At 35.7% G+C, this 16,959-nt stretch overlaps 1 protein-coding gene across 3 annotated transcripts in view; it reads left to right on the top strand.

The window, feature by feature from the left end:
• The window catches only part of LINS1 (lines homolog 1), a 42,313-nt gene that overhangs the window by 14,012 nt on the left and 11,342 nt on the right, over positions 1–16,959 (top strand). The window contains exons 2-7 of one of the 3 annotated variants that reach the window (XR_009562887.1): positions 1,363–1,857; positions 1,960–2,049; positions 2,885–3,026; positions 3,485–4,075; positions 5,289–5,460; positions 7,312–11,292. Coding sequence is in view for 2 of the 3 variants with exons in the window: in XM_030873111.2 (XP_030728971.2) it covers positions 1,459–1,857; positions 1,960–2,049; positions 2,885–3,026; positions 3,485–4,075; positions 5,289–5,460; positions 7,312–8,197 (2,280 nt within the window). In the remaining variant the exon portion in view is untranslated. Of the gene's footprint in view, positions 1–1,362; positions 1,858–1,959; positions 2,050–2,884; positions 3,027–3,484; positions 4,076–5,288; positions 5,461–7,311; positions 15,998–16,959 lie in introns of those variants that run through there. The other 2 variants (XM_030873111.2, XM_060293910.1) reach the window with 2 other exon arrangements.

Below are 16,959 nucleotides of genomic sequence, written 5' to 3'. Positions count from 1 at the left end.
TCTTCCAGTGAGGAAGGAAAGAGGTTAAAGATGGGCATTTATAAGTGGGTCCGGGTAAAGGAGGGAATTTTGTGGATTTTGTTAAATATAAATTTTAAAAGGACAAAATCATGACCCATATAAAATGAACATGGAACAACGATTTTATTTAACTAGTTAATTAATGAAAGAACTAGACAAATGTCACAACCATTTTAAAAGAAAAGTTGACTTTATATAGAGTAAAGGAATGTTGAAATGAGTTTACCGATGGAAGCAAAACTGGCTTTTCCCACTGCAGGAAGGGTTGCCCCTTCACCAGACAATTATGAGCATGTCCTCAGACAAGAATTATTTGCATTGCTATCAGTCACTTACAATTTACCAAGGTGTAAAATAGCTCAAAGGCAGTGAAAAGACCAAGCCCTAGTAGGATCCGATAATTCCCAGAGGCTCCAGTATTCCATTGAAAGGATATTCAGTAATCTCTTTTGCTTGCACCAAAGTCTTTCATTTTTCCTAGCCACGCTTGCTGTATAGTAACTACATGCTTTCTCTAATATTCAGTTATCAGTTGATTGCCCATTTCTCTGCTTTAAAAGCCATGTCTGATCCTTTCCTTTCTCCCCACTCTTTCTGGTCTCCATCAGGTCAAAGGAGCCTGGGGCAACCAGGATGTCTAAATTTATATCCAGCTGCAAATACAAAATACAGTTTGCTCACGTTTGGATTGCTTTTGCTTAACGTCTTGTCTTTTTCTTGGGATGGCATTTAAAATTTTTTAATTTGATGTTATAAATGATAACCAGGGTTTCTTTATATTATCATATAATTTTAAGTTGGGAGTTAATCAGCAATAACCATAATAGTTTGACCACATAGCAATCTAACTTTAGGTTTTCATCTATAAGTTGAAGGTAAAAGTTAATGAATTTGAGTAATTAGCCAAATGGTTCTCAACCTGGATGATTTTGCCTCCCAAGGGCATGCTACTGGCATCTAGTGAGTGGAGACCAGGAATGCTGCTAAAACTTCCTACAATGCACAAGACAGCTCCCCCAAAGCAAAATTACCCAGTTCCTACTGTTAATAGTGCCAAGGTTGAGAAACTCTGACAGCCCATTGAAAAATGTTAGAGGAAAGCTAAAGTTTTACTGTAATAAAATTAAAAATAATTTTATGATCTTAAATCTATATGAAAAACATAAATTTTATTTTTATTGTTTTAAAATAATCTTATTACCAATTTTCCATTTTTAGAAATTAAGCCATCAGTATTACCTTTAACTTGAGAGACTAAATGTTTAAGTGGAAACAGATGCCTTTCCCTTGTAATGTAATGTATATAACACTTATATTTTTAAATTATTTTTCCTATTTTAGGTTTTATTGAAGAAACAGAGATTCATCCCATTTCTAAGATTAATATTTACAATTTGGATTTGTCGACCTTCTTGTAAGATATATTTGGCAATCAAAATGAAAGCTTTCTTTGAAGTTTTAGAACAATTATACAGGAAAGTACTTCTTGGAGCCACACTTGAAAATGACAGCCATGATTACATCTTTTATCTCAACCCAGCATTTTCAGATCAAGATTGCTCTACAGCCACCTCCTCAGACTGCTCAAACATCCTTGATGTTCAGGGCAAGCATCAGCCATCCTCTGTCAATTTGGCTACCCCTTCTGTAGCACCTGTGTGTTTGCAGAGACATTTTCAGATGAACAGTACCCGAGAAATAATGCTCCTTCAGTTAACAGTGATTAAAGTGATGATGACCAGAATATTATCTGTCGAAACTGAATTGCATGCAAAGGAGAAATATAGAGATATAATTAAAATGCTTTTAAAATCATCTGACATCGATTCTAAATTAGTAAGCCCATTTGCTTTTGGGTTTTTTTTTTAAGATCTAGATTTTTAAAATATAAGTTTTAACATTCAGTAACAGTAGGTAAATTTATTTGTTTTCTTATAGACCTGTATGTTCCAAAACTCGGATAAATTGTTATCTCACATGGCTGCAAAGTGCCTTGCACTACTTCTGTATTTCCAATTGAAGGAAAAGGTAAGATAAGTAATCAAATTATGTTACTGTTTCTTTTATAGTTTCTTTAAAATTGCTCTCTGGCATTCAATATTTTATCAATAAAATATTTGCTCACACAATAACGTGTAAATCCACAAAAGTGTAAGAATAGAATAATATGATGATGGCTTATATCAAGGATTAGAGTCTTAAATATGTTGTAAATATTCACAAATCAGATTCTTAACCCAAAAGATGGGTTTCACATCAGAGAGTTCATAACTTTCTTCAGATTGTCGAAGAAGTAGGTGGGCCTCCTTTCTCCCCTCCAAAAAAAGGTTTAGGAACCCCTGCTTGAGACTAAGACCATTTTCACAGGTTTAATATAAATAAATTCTAAGAGTGATCCTCAGCATAATGAAAAAATATGAACAAATTATCAGATTTTTCTCTTATCTCTGAATTAGTTAATAAACAAATCTAAATTTACTGACTTCTTTCAGCTATAATTGCTTGTTCCTTTCTTAAAATAACATTCTTTCCTGAATTAAAAAAGGCAGTATTTGCAGTAGAAAATTTGGGAAAAGAGAAAATGTATAAAGACCAAAATAAAAATTACATATCATTCCAGGTACCAGAGATAATAATCACTGGTAATATTTTCATGTTCCCTTTGATCTTTTATTTCTATGGCATATTGAATTTCTTGATTTAAGGAATATTAGGATATTTGTGTCCTTGTTTTAACAAATATTATCATACTTTTTTTTGGAAGGGAGTAAGCAATGTTGTATTGAGTTGTATATAATAGGTAATTTGTAATTGTAAAGAAAATATTGTATTATAACTTCTTTAAATTTTTTCTAACTTCTAGATAACATTGAGTAATTCCTGGATTTCTTTTTGCCAAAAAAATCTTTCTGAATATACTGAAAGTGATAAAGTAGTACACTGCCTCTGGATGCTTACCTTTGTAATAAAAGAAATCTTTAAAGATACATGTTCACAAAAAACAGGTATGAATTATGTTTCCCTGTAAACAATGGTCATTATCTTGTTCCCAAGGAGCATTATAGTTATATAATGAAGAGTAAAACTTACTTTACAACGTCTGATCTGTCTTGAAGTATGAAAAACTAAAGAATTTTGCCCCATATTTTTTGATTGAGGATACCTTTTTAAAAGGAAAAAAAGTAAAACTTCACTATTATTAAAAATTGAAATTAAAGCTTTTCATTTTTATATATCCTTTGCATCATCTGATGTTACTGATATTTGTAAAATGGGTATTAGCCATGGTTATTAGCTCTTACTTAGTCTGTGTATCTTCATTTGTTCATGTTAGAGATAAACAATCCAATCCATTTTTTCATCTTATAAAAGGATAATAATTATAAAAATTGAATTGTAAAATTGCTTTTTAAGAAATCTTTGTTTTTCCTGTTGCTTATAATTACTATTTTTTTAATCACAGAAATTCTAAAGCAGTTCCTGACTCCTTTTGACACTATTTTTGAAGTCTTTTACAATTCCTTATTTTCTCAGCATTTTGAAAACCACCAAGATACTTCTAAACTAATAAACAGCTTGATATGTTTCCTGGAATTGCTTGAACTTCTTATAGCCTCCAGAATCCACCTGAAGTTACATTTCACTTGCCAGAGGATGTTATTTTTGAAACCTTCTTGTGTGTTCAACGTTATTACCTGGCCTATTCAGGCTTTTGTCAAAAGGAAATTCATCATATTCATCAAAAAGTGCCTTCTCTGCAAAGTGGGTGAAGACCTTTGTCGGGGATCCGTCCCTACCTTCATGGCACCAGATCATCCTTTAGATGTGGACCTGTTGGCTTTGGCTGATGCTGTTCTGCAAGCTGTGGATTTGGGCTTTTTGAGGACACTGTCTGTCTATGGAAAACCTTCCTGCTTTGGAGGCGATGAAGTCCAACCTGGATGTGAATGTGTCCCTGGTCCAGATCATGTGATCCTTAGAGCAGCGAGCTTACTTATCATTAGATCCTTAGAAATCAAGTTTCAAAATGGTGCTTCAGCAAATGAAATGAAAGGTAACTCTCTCAAACTCCTTTTGTATGCAAAGTAATGAATTATTTACTGAAGTAAAATTATTCGTAATTATCAAATCTCAGGACTGTAATTTCACAATTTAAGCTATATGTTATTCTAGTTATAATTTATTAATTTTCTTCAAAAAAAAGAGAAAAAACTAGAATTACCTTAAGAAATAAAGTTTCAGTTTTGTGCTCTAAACTGAATTTGCATAGTATAGTTAATAATTGTGTTTAAAAAATAAAGATGCTGTTGAGTCACTTCAAAGTAAGCAATGTAAGTCAATTCATATTCAGATACTTGTAGTATATTATTCATATTTTCCTTCATAAAATTGGTATATCTACTAATACAGATTTTTGACAATTAGGAGTTGAATCGAAACTATTATGTCAGAAGTTATATTGATGAAGAAATTTTTGTATAAAATTTCCAGGATGTTAACTTAGAGTCCAAAGAGAGCCATTTAAAGTATTCAGTGTAGGTGCTCTGTTTCATTTGAGAAAAATGAATAGTAAACGTCTCTAAGCAAGCAGCACAGAGTTTCAGTGAAAGGTCTGAATTGTAAGCAGTGACTTCCCTGAATTGCTTTAGGTAACATTTAGCTTGTAGTAACAACATTGCAAGATATAATCCTGTGCAGTTATCATTTACAACACTAGATGGCGCGTGTTATATGTCAAGAATTTTAAATTGCAGTTAAAACTCCTCAAAACCTTTTTGACTTTTGTGCTTAATAGTAGTACTTTCTTTTAATACTTTAAACAATTTTAAACAAACAAAAAAATTTTTTTCTGTTATTTTGAGGGCAAATTATTTTTGTTTGGGTGCATTGTTGCCTCTAGTAACAAACCATGTGACATCCAGTGAAGTGATTTCTGTTGCCTACCACTCATTCATTTATATGCTTTTAGCAAGAATTTATGTAACTTTTATTTCTCAGAGATAATTAGTTATTTGGCAGCGTGGGAAGTAGATGATCTGGCTATACATTTTAACTGTATCCTACTGACTGGGTCATTTTTTTCTCTGAAGCTCAGTTTCCTAATATACAGAGTGGAGATAATCCCTAACTCACAAACTTTTTGAAAGTGTGAATTATGAAAATGAATTTTAAAATACTCTAGATATTATAAATTTATATATAGGCAAGTTATTATAAATGCATTCATAAACTGTTGCTTGCTCTTTGAAATTTGCATTTTTTTGAAGTTGATTTACAGAGGTTCATGTCTGAGTTACTGACCTTCTTAAAGCCTCACCTTCAGCCGTCTCTGCGATCACACAATCTTTGTGAGTGGTTGTCTAGGGTCTTCATAGAACAAGACGATGACATGCTGGAGGCTGCCAAAACAGCAATGGGCATCTACCTGAAGTTGACCAGGTTTGTATATTTTAAAGTAATTTTATTAACTACATCCCAGGAAAGCAGAAAACATTTTTAATAATGTGTTGGACATACTATTTACTTTCCATCATTAGGGGAAAAAAAAAATCCCTAACAATCTTGTGGTTTCCTTATAAGTTCCAATTCCTTTCTTTAACCCTGCCCTACATGAAAATAGATTACATTTGAGTTCTCATTATGAAAACTTGGCTGGCTAGGCAGATCTAGGGATTAGAACTAGACTGATATTAGACAGCATGGGTTCTGGCTGAGTCACCACCTTTGCTTTACCTGTGTGATCAGGAATAAGTTAATACACTTGTCTAAGTCTTAATTTAATTGATGTTTAAGAACTCTCTTCACCTCTAAGACTAACTTGTCTGTATTGAACTTCTGTAAGGTGATTTTTGCCTTTCTAAAGGTGAGTACAATCTTGTAAGTAATCAAAGGAGCTGTTGTAAATTTTCATTTTAATGTACAGTTGAACTGGGATTGATATCATCTTGAGGCAGATATCTGAAATTGATTATGAACTTACGTTACTGATGACATTTTATACTGATCCTATTTCTGTTTATTAAAACAGCTGTACTTGGTCAATCTTGGGTCAATCTTCTTGTGGCAAATATCTGTAATTGGTAATGAAGTTAATAACTGAAGACCTTTTACACTGTTTCTGCTTCTGCTTTATTAAAACCTTAAAGTATTTGCTTTATTTCCATTTCTTTCTTGGCTTCAGAGAAAGGGATTTCTTACTAATGACTGTCGGTGCAGTGTTGTGCTGCCAGTTCTTACTTGTATTATGACACTGCTGGCAGTGGCTGCTTTCAGACTGTAAGAGTTTGGGGCCAATTTTCAAAAGGTTCTAATCAAGAACACAGAATTCCTGCATGCGATTTGAATTAGGCTTAGAAACGGTCAAATACAAATTCTGTCTGAATGCACATGCCTCGTAGAGTATATCTTAGTTGTATTCAAAGCTGACTTCTTACTCATCAAGAAAGAGGAAGCCTCTGAATTAAATTTACTTTGTATGTGAATTTCTAACTTTCTTAGCTTGAGTTTAGTGTGCTCGCAGAGGCATGTGCTCATGTCACATGTATTTTTTTTAATGTAACTGTATTAGTTAAGAGTGACTGGCTATAAGTGATAGAAATCAACATAAGTTAGTCTAAGTGAAAAAAAAATGGAATTTATTGGCTCTTAATTGGGAATTCTAAGGGGTCAAACTGGCATCAGGTGTAACTGTATATGACTCAAACCATGTCATTGATTATTTCTCTTTGTTTCTATCTCACGGCTCTGAATTAATTCTCAGACAGGGCCACCAGCAGTGCCAGGCTTACAGCAGCCTTACAGTTATAATCTTTAATGGTGCCAGCAGAAGTCCTGGAGAGATCTGATTAGCCTACGTGGGTCACAGATTCATGTTGGAATCATGGTGGCCAGGAGCTTGGGTACTCTGATTGGTCATTCTGGGTCACATTCCCACCCCTGTTGAGGCAAGTGTGGAAGGAAAAGAAGGAGGTTAATTCCCACCTTACCACAGGGAATTAGTTACCTGTAGGAGCAAGGAATTCTGATGTCAAGAGACAGGAAGACAGAGGACTTTAATTGGGCAGGTAAAAACTAGAACTACCAAAGTCAATGGATTTTATTTATTTTACTGAATCAGATTTATATGGAGTTTGTGGAAAAAGAGATTGTTTTGAAATTTTTTTGTTTTTAAAATAATGCATACATTAAAAAAAATCTGATAGGAGAATTTATGGTTTGTAAATTACATCTGTCAAAACTTGTATTTGTAAACAGTCATTAATCTGAAGTCTCTGCTCTCTTTGTTTTCAGAGAATGTGAAGCTACTGAAAGCTTGACCCAAGAAAAAGAAATGTGGAACCATCACACACATGAAAATGGCTATAATCCACACTGTATTTTTTTATTCTTATTAAAAAATATAGGATTTGATTCTACAGTTCTTCTTGATTTTTTGATTTCATCAGAAACCTGTTTTCTTGAGTATTTTGTTAGGTATTTAAAATTATTGCAAAAAGACTGGGATAATTTTTTCACCATTTGCAAGTACTTTGATATAACTGAATCTAAAGATAATGTAAATATTTGTTGTTGTATCTCCTCACTTGTCCAAGACAGAAGCAGCAACCAAACAGAGCCTAGTCCTTTGGCTGTTCTTGGTAATCACAGAGATGCTCATGCTTGGGTCTCCTGGGCTTCTGAAGCGTCTTCTGAACCACTGAACCATGCTGTGATGTCTGAGGAGGCCCAGGCCACACTCCAGGCTAATAATCTGTCTCCCCAACGAACTTCTCAAAGTCTGGTAGATTATGAAACCTCTGATGATTCTGAAGAAGAATCCACAGACCAGCGTTTAGCAAACAGTAGACTAACATCTTTACACCAAGAAGCAATGAAGAAAATTCAGGACACAATTGGAACAAGTAGGGATAAAAAAGAACTTATCCTGGAGTCTCAGTCGAGGTCTCTGGTTCCCAAAGAATCTAATACTCCCTTCTCTGTTGATTGTGACATAGGCCCAAATAACATTGTTTCTAAAGTGGGAATATCTTACAGAACAGTAAAGTGCTTTGAAGAGCTACAAGGTGCCATTTATCGTTTGCAGAAGAAAAATCTGTTCCCATATAATCCAACAGCACTTTTGAAGTTGTTAAAACATATTGAGACAATATATAATAGAAGTATGACTCCTTTGTAAAACAGGAACTGGTTTTCCGTAATATAATTGTGCCTTAATGAGGTAACAGTAAAAAAAAAAACAAAAAACTTCAAAAGGGTTTTCTAACATGCTTTTCCTTTGCCTTTTGGAAGCTGCCTAGTGACTGAAAAAGATATATCAAATGATAAGTCACTTGATACAAGTACAGCACTCAAAATTTATGGTAGTTCAACTTACACAAATTTGGGATAGTTATTGTATTACTTTCTTATTGCTGCTGTAAAAATTACCACAAACTTGGTGGCTTAAAACAACAGAGATTTATCCTTTCACAGTTCTGGAGGCTAGAAGTTCAAAATCAAGATGGCTACAGGGCCACACTTTCTCTCAAGGCTCTAGGGGAGAATCCTTCCCTGCCTCTTCCTAGCTTCTGGCCATTGCTGGCAATCCTTGGTATTCCTGGACTTCCTGGACATCACTCCAGTCTCTTTCTCTGTTGTCACATGACATTTTCCCTGTGTGTCTATATCTGTATCCAGTTTCCCTCTTGTAAGGACACCAGTCACTGGGTTAGGGCCCACTCTCATCCAGTGTGACCGCATCTTAGCTTAATTATATCAGCAGGTACCCTATCTCCAAATAAGGCCACATTCACAGGTTCTGGGTAGATGTGAATTTGGGGAGGGATGCTGTTTAAGCCAGTATGGCTATTATTTCCCCCTGAGGTATTTACGTGTAATGTAATATGTAAAAAACTTGAATCTTAGCAGTTTTTTAAGGAGAGGTGATTAGCTCTATATATATGTGGTCTACGAACACAAATGTATTCTTTAAAAAGAGTTTTAATAGGTAATTTTCCTATTTAAAATTGTTGTGATATGGATAATTATATTCTGTCTTTTTGAGAGGAGGCAGTAAATTCAAGTTTTCACGTCATTACAGGCATACCTCATTTTATTGTGCTTCACTTTATTGTGTTTTGTAGATACTGCATTTTTTACAAATTGAAGGTTTGTGGCAATCCTGTGTCATACAAGTCTTTTGGTGCCGTTTTTCCAACAACATTTGCTCACTTTGTGTCTTTGTGTCACATTTTAGTAATTGCAATATTTCAAACTTTTTCATTATTTGTTACAAATATAAAACTAATGGATGAGGAGTTGCTTCTTATGGATGAGCAAAGAAAGTGGTTTCTTAAGATGGAATCTGCTCCCGGTGAAGATTCTGTGAAGGTTGTTGAAATGACAACAAAGGATTTAAAATATTATATAAACTTAGTTGATAAAGCAGCGGCAGGGATTGAGAGGATTGACTCCAATTTTGAAAGCACTTCTACTATGGGTAAACTGCTGTCAAATGCATTGCTTGCTACAGAGGAATGGTTCATGAAAGGCAGAGTCCATCAGTGGGGCAAACTTCATGGCTGTCTTATTTTAAGAAATTGCCACGGCCACCGTGATCAGTCGGCAGCCATCAACATCGAGGCAAGACTCTCCACCAGCAAAAAGATTACACCTCGCTGAAGGCTTAGATGATGGTTAGCATGTTTTAGCAATAAAGTATTTCTTTATTAAGATATATAGGCATAATGCCATTGCACACTTACTAGACTACAGTATAGTGTAAACATAACTTTCATATGCACTGGAAAACCAAAAAATCCGTGTGACTCACCTTGTGATATTTGCTTTATTGTGGTGATCTGGAACTGAATCCACAATATCTCCAAGGTCTGTGATGGATTTATATACTGAGAGCATAACTATATTGCGCTGGTCAGTCTGTCATTAAGACAGTCTGAAATGTTCTTAAAATATTTTTTAAATGATCCTTTTATAGAGAAATATAAGGAGACTGAACCTATCAGACATTAAAATATATTTTAAGGCTGTGTTAATCAAAACAGGGTAGTACTCATTCAGGTAGAAATGGGAAGATCAGTGGAACTAAACAGAGGATGGCTAATCAAAATAACAGATACTAATGTTAACCAAAGAGAAATGCAGAGGTCAAAAACTCTGTTTGGTAACAGAGTTGGGGGTATACATTGGGGCAGCTTCTACATAAATTAAAAAGTATGTATCTTCAAGGATTTTCAATGCCACATTGTTTATAAAAGCGAAAGACTAGAAATAATCTGGTTAAGTAAGTCATAATGTATATATTCATAGTATGTATGCTCAGTTATATATACTTGTGGAAAGAATGAGCTGTATTCATGTTTACAGAAATGAAACATCTACAGTTAAAAAAAGTGAGTATACTGGGCTCCCATTTGTTTAAGAAAAGAAGGTGGGGAAGGAGTAATACACACACATTTATATATGCCTTTGTGTGTTTATAAAATATTTATGTAGGAACATATAAGAAAATACTAATAGTGGTTGCCCTGGGAAACAGATCTGAAGTAGAAAATTTGACTTCTCATTATATATCTCTTTCTACTCTTACTTGTTTTTAATTGGGTACCTTTTTTTTTAGTTAAAATTTTTTTAAGGAAAGGAAAAAAACAAACTTGATTCTTTATGTTCCTAAGGGTACATAAATGTTAAATGCATTAAAAGTCATGCTTATAAAGATGTGTTTTTGACCTGTGTTTCTCTATAAGGTTAATAAGGAACCATCAGTCCCTTGCTATAATATCTAAAATTAGGAAAAGGCAGTCTCCTATGTACGCAGAATGTTGGCATTTCAGAGACGCTACATATATTCAATATAACTAACCCTTAGGTGTAAGCCAATTCCTCCCACCCTCACTGAAGCCCTGCTGTTGGTGAAGGTGACTTGACTCTGGCCATGTGATAACTTTCCTGGCTGTTCAGAGTACCAGAGCTGTCCTGAGGTAGTCCATAAAGGAACACAAAACTAGTGATATTTGCACGATGAGTTTCCAGTCTGTAACTCCACCTCTTCTTCAAGTAAACGCATGTGTGTCCAAGTGACCACTAAGTGTCATGAATCTAATTTATTGTTTTAACTTAAAATACAACAGATACAGCAAAATACATGTATACGACCTGATGAATTTTCACAAACAACATACCTGTGAAACCAGTATCCAGATCAAGAAACAACGTTACTGGCACTCAGGGGTCCCCCTTGGATCCCCATCCAGTCACTATCCACCGGTAAAGGTAACTATACCCTAAATTGAGACAACATAGATTAATTTTGCCTAGCTTTGTCTTTTATGTAAATGGAATCATAGAGTATGTGTTCTTTTATATCTGGTTTCTTCAACATTATTTGGAAGCGTGTTCTAATTTATTTTTTAAATAATTGCCAAGTAGCTGCATTTCAGCTATTAGTAACAAAATACTTATAACTCCTCAAAATTGTCTATGGCACTCCCAGTGTGCTAGGACGGTGAAATTGACAAACAGTGGTTGAAACAAAATAGAGACTCAAACAGGTTATACAGGGCCTTGTGCAGTTGGCCCCAACCTGTTCCTCTAGTCTCACCTGTGGTTCTCGCCCCACTCACTGTCTTAGGAGTACCACCTTTTGCCTTACATATTCATTCATCAAGCTCCATCTTTTTTTTTTTTTTTTTGGTCAAGCCCCATCTTAAATGTTGGACCTGTGAAGCCTTCTCCACCTGTTTTGAACCATTAGATCTTACATGCTTTATGTTCTCTTCACTGTGCTCTTTCCTGTATTGTAGCATTTGTCACATTATGTTTTAATAATTTGCCAACCGTCTCCATTTGCCATGCTCTTTTTACATTGTCCCTTGTGAACAGCATCATGTCTGCCCCATTATTATAAACACACCACAAATGTTAAGCAAATGAGAAGAGATCCTCTCCAAGGACTTGATAGTCTTCTGGGGCAGACAGGTGTGCAGAGACCTAAAATCTTTAACGCATATATGCCGGTTGCTGTTCCAAGTGCTCTGATAAATCCTCACAATAATAGGTACTATTATGATCCCTATTTTGCAGATGAGATTAACTTGGTAAACTGGTAAAGTGGCAGAGCCGAGACAGTGGATCTAGTCAGTCTAGTTCCAACCTTCTCTCCATAACTGCCTGTCTTCAAGCAGAGGGTGGTACACGTGCACTATTAAAACTAACGTTGTACTATGTGTGGTAAGTGGTATGAAGAGAAGTCATGCTGGCAAGCTATGCTGGGGTCAGAGCATCCAAGACCTTGTGTGCTGTGCTAAGCAGGTTTGACTGTTTTGTAGGCAGTGGAGAGCCAGTGTGGTTTTCAAGTAAGTGACTGGTTTTGTGTTTGAAGAAAGTGACTTCTGTAGCAATATATTGGCTAGGCAGACAAGTAGAAAGATTGAAAAGAATCCTGGGGAAGTCCCACTGGCATCAGGGGCAATGGGAATGGAAGAGGGGGAGCAAGGCCTTCTTGCTGAATGCCTGCATCAGGCCCCCTCCCTCCATAGACCCACTAAGACATGAGTAAAGGAGCAGTGAGACACACAAGCACTGACTGAGCAGTCCAAGAAAGCCAAATCCTTAGCAGGTCTTTGGACTGAGGAACAGCAGGCACAGCTGAGGACAGGGCTACCACACTGAAATGGGATTAATTAGACACATACTGAATGTTGAGAACCACCACCACCCCTAACCTTTTCCCCCAGGAAATCAGAAGAGAGTTCTGTGGAATCAGACACAGATTTAAGAGGAAAGATCTAAAGATACATTGTGTGTGTGTGGGGGGGGGGGGTTCCCCAAATAAATTACTCGGCCAAGTCTCCCAACTATGAAGCCCACAGTCACAAACCACCCATGGGCAGAGTTTCTAGTTGGCATTTATGTGCCCAACTCTTACATAGGAGTGAACAGCCAAGGATCACGAGGCGTTTGCGGAAAGCCTCTTAACATGACAGAGGCCAAAACAAGACAGATTAGGCAAGGAGGAGATTAATCTAGTAATATCCTCAGAGATAAATGGTTATAAAAGATAATACATAAAAAAATATTCAGGAGAAACAAACTTCTTATAAATGAATAATGCAATAGCAGAAATGAAAAACTCAATAGAAATGTAAGTTGAGGAAAACAGCAGGACGAAAAAAATTGGAAAATAAAGAGAAATGACAAAATTTGAGGACAGTTCACGAGGTTCAATAACTGAATAGCAGAAGTTCTAGACAGAAAAGTGGAAACAGAGAGGGAAAAGTACTAAAGTAATCCAGGAAAAATTTCCAGAACTGAAAGACTGAGTCTTTCAACAATGTGTGAATATATAACTGGAAAAAAAATACACCTAAATTTTACAAAGGACGGAGAGGATCAGCCTGAGACAGGAGGTGTTTTCTCACTCGCACATGCACGGTGGAGATGCAGCTGCTGCTGTTCACAGAAATAGCGGAAGTAGATCGTTACAGTCTCGAGGAAAATGAGTTCCATCTTCACCAGAGTGACTTGGGCACTGTCTTCAGCACATATTCATGCCCAGCAGACAGAAATCCTGTGTTGAAAATGAGAAGATCAGCGTTAGAGCAAGACATAGGAGTCATTTGCCTATGCATTATGAAAATCACAGAAGGTCTGATTTCCCTGAGACTAGGGAGAGGAAGGGAAAGAGATCTGGATGAAGAAGGAAAGTGAAAAAAATTACAGAGGCCAGAGAACAAGAAATACTTTGCAGAAACTAAGGTCAGGTAGGGCTTTGAGAAGGGAAATGTATATGGAGTTTAGTATCTGAGAAGAAGACGCTGGGCGTTTTGACCATCAGGAAGCCGTTGTTCACTTGTGACAAACCAGCTTTAGTTGGACCCGGAGAGAGGAGACAGAGAGGAGGTAGAAACCACCAGGACAGTGATTTTCAACTTATTTGTGTTCTCTGTGCCATCTGAATACTGGGATTTGTTGTGGCACCTGTGACATGACTATGTCATCACTGACTTGAATGCCATCCCCAGAGGCAACATTGTGGTCACCAAGCACCTGCTGGGACTCTGACCTGCCTCCTGACCTCTCCTCAGGGCACATGTGGCCCACTCATGCTGCATTTAGCCCACCTGGGCTGCCCAGGGGTTTGGAAAAACTTGACCTAAATACTGAACTTTAATTGGTCTTTTATGAATTGTCATTTGTGACACCGTATAGAGTTGTCTTGCTTTATATTAAAATACTCATTTGAAAATTGTGGTTGATAAAATGCCTTTTCTGACTATATTATTATAGGTCAGACTAGCAAACCAACTGTAAGTTTTTCTAATTATTCTAAGGAAAGTGGAGCTGAACAAAGCAGATCAAAGCCTTTACAGTTAACCCCATGTATCCCCTCCTAACTATACAGCTCACTAGTATTTTTTAAGATATAGAAAAAACAGGGATCCCCTTCTAAATTTGCCATTGGCATTAACCTTTTCAAGTAGATTGACTAAACTGTAGTACAGTTACTCACTGTGTTGGGTAAAATACATGTTTATATATACCCTGGATCGCTTGTGGGGTTTTTTTCTCTTTGGAACTTTAGCTATTTTTTCAAAGAAAGTACAGTTTTCTAATACTTAGAAGAACTGAGAAATGGAATGTGATCAGGGTATGATTTCCTTTCCAGTGAGAAAAGTTCAGGTGTTTTTAGTCTGGTTTGAGACAAGAGTCTACCTAATCATTGAAAGCCGTAGAGTTTAAAACATGGGTTTACATTAAAGATATTGTCTAGGAGTGGGGATTGGGATTGTCTGTGGCATCATGATAGCATGTGGGGTTTTTTTACAGTGCTTTAGACCTCCTGCCAGACACATTTCTCCCTTGAGGCCCACAAAGTGAACACACCAGCAGCACATTTATGATTGCTTATGACTTTGTTTTTTAAGTTATTTAACAAACTATAATAAGGAAGCACAGGTTTTCCTGCAGCTGAACTTTTTTTTATGTGCTAAGAAAGGAAGTTTATTTTCCATTTCTAAATTGCTGACTTTGTTTGTTCATTTCTGTAAAACATAAGAGTAGTATAGCCCACTACTGTAAAATAGAATTGGATTTTTGACTGCCGATTTTCCTATAAATTGTCTTTTAAATTTTTTTTCTGATTTTGCTATTTTTTTCTGTAATAAAGTGGAAAGATTCCCCTTACTAGATTGTTGACAAGTAAAGCATTTTTGGTGTCATGTAGCATTCTTTGCTTGAATATGGCATATGTCCTCTTGTGTGTCACTTTTAATATGTATAATGAATGATTTGATGGTTATATGGAAGTGAAAATGAGTGGTGAACTAGAAAATAAAATTGATTGGCAACAGCTTTATACTAATGAGTTTTATTAACAACTAAGAGTGAAATTAGAGTAACATTTAGGAGTAATCACAAACAGCCTGATTCTCTGAAAGGTCCGTATGGACAAAAAAGTATGTCAAGACACCTTCAGATAGGGATTTGGAAATGGATCTTGAACAGCACTTGCACTTCCTAGATCGGCATGGAGAGAGAAGAAACAACCAAGATTCCATCAGAAGTTTTTCTTTTAACAGCATTATAAAAAGTTAGTTAACAGTATTGTTTATTTTGTTCTTTAATAGTCTGTTATGGAGGGTGGCAAAGGACCATCTACAGCAAAGGTATGTCATTCCAGGTGTTATAGGTCAGTGGTGACATACCCACCATGGGAGGCTGGACTCACAAACACAGTAGCATGCCATGTGGGACAGTGATAAGTAGAAAATATGATGCTAGAACTCTTATGACATCTGTGTTATACACCCGGGCTGTGCAACTTGATTTGTGAACCAGCTGATGAAAAAAAAATCACTGTAGTATCTCAAGAAAAGTGCTTTGGGACCACCCAAGACCAGCGTTTGAGGTTCCAACTGTATTATGTGACTTTTAACCTAAACCTTTGGGTAAGAGTTCTTTGGTCTGGTCATGTACAAGCAGTAGACAATAAATAAATGGACTTTATATTATAAACAATCAAAAAGTTGTTCCTTTTTAATAGTTGAAAAGTTGTTCCTTTTTATTGAAGTATAGCATACATAGTTTTAAGCTTAAAATGATTTTTCTTGTCATAAATTACATTTTTGCCATTACAGTTTATTCTTTCTTGTTATTTCCTTTGTTTACTCTTGGGTTGCAGATGGGTTGTTAATAATTTGTACTAAGTCTTGTAGCTATTTGGAAAACATACCTACTTTTTTAACTATACAAATCATTACCTTTTATGCTTTCAAAAAAATGTTTGAAAATTCCTTTTTCATCAAAGCCAAGACTGAAGCCATAAGTGTAGACTCCATTATATGCAAATTTAGTTCACTTTCACTTTTCCTGCCCCCTCCAGTTTTCTGGCCATTGTTAATTTCATCTGAATTCATAAACCAAATTGCTGTTTCCCCAAAATTTGTACATTATATAGCTTCTCCCAATTTTACTTTTTCCTTTTACATTCCATTTTATTATAACCATTATATTTATTTATTACTTAGTCTTAACTCTGTTTCACAATCTGTCCAATGAACTAATCTCAATTTTGGTTCCTCTCGGGTAATGTTTCCAAGAAGGAAGTCTAGGGTATGTCTCTCAGCAATTTTTCCAGGAAGGGGGATATATTTTCTGAGACCTCATATATCGGAATGTCTTTTGGTTGCCATTCCTTTGTTGACCTGAATAACAACTTGTTTGAGAATAGTTTTTGTGTTACAACTTTTCTTAAACCATTGCCATTTTGCTCTTGTTTTCTATCCTTAGCTTCTGGAGAAGAAAGCTAAATCCATCCTCATTTGATTATTTTTAGGTTAACTAATTTTCTGATGGATGCATCCAAAATAATTTCTTGTCCTTGAAATCCAGAAATTTCCTGAGGTTCTGACTACGTCTGGTTCTCTTTTGAGTATTCTT

This window comes from Globicephala melas, chromosome 2 (assembly GCF_963455315.2).
Source record: "Globicephala melas chromosome 2, mGloMel1.2, whole genome shotgun sequence".
NCBI lineage: Eukaryota > Metazoa > Chordata > Mammalia > Artiodactyla > Delphinidae > Globicephala > Globicephala melas.
Note: the sequence above shows the minus strand (reverse complement) of the source record. Positions and strands in the feature narration are given on the sequence as shown.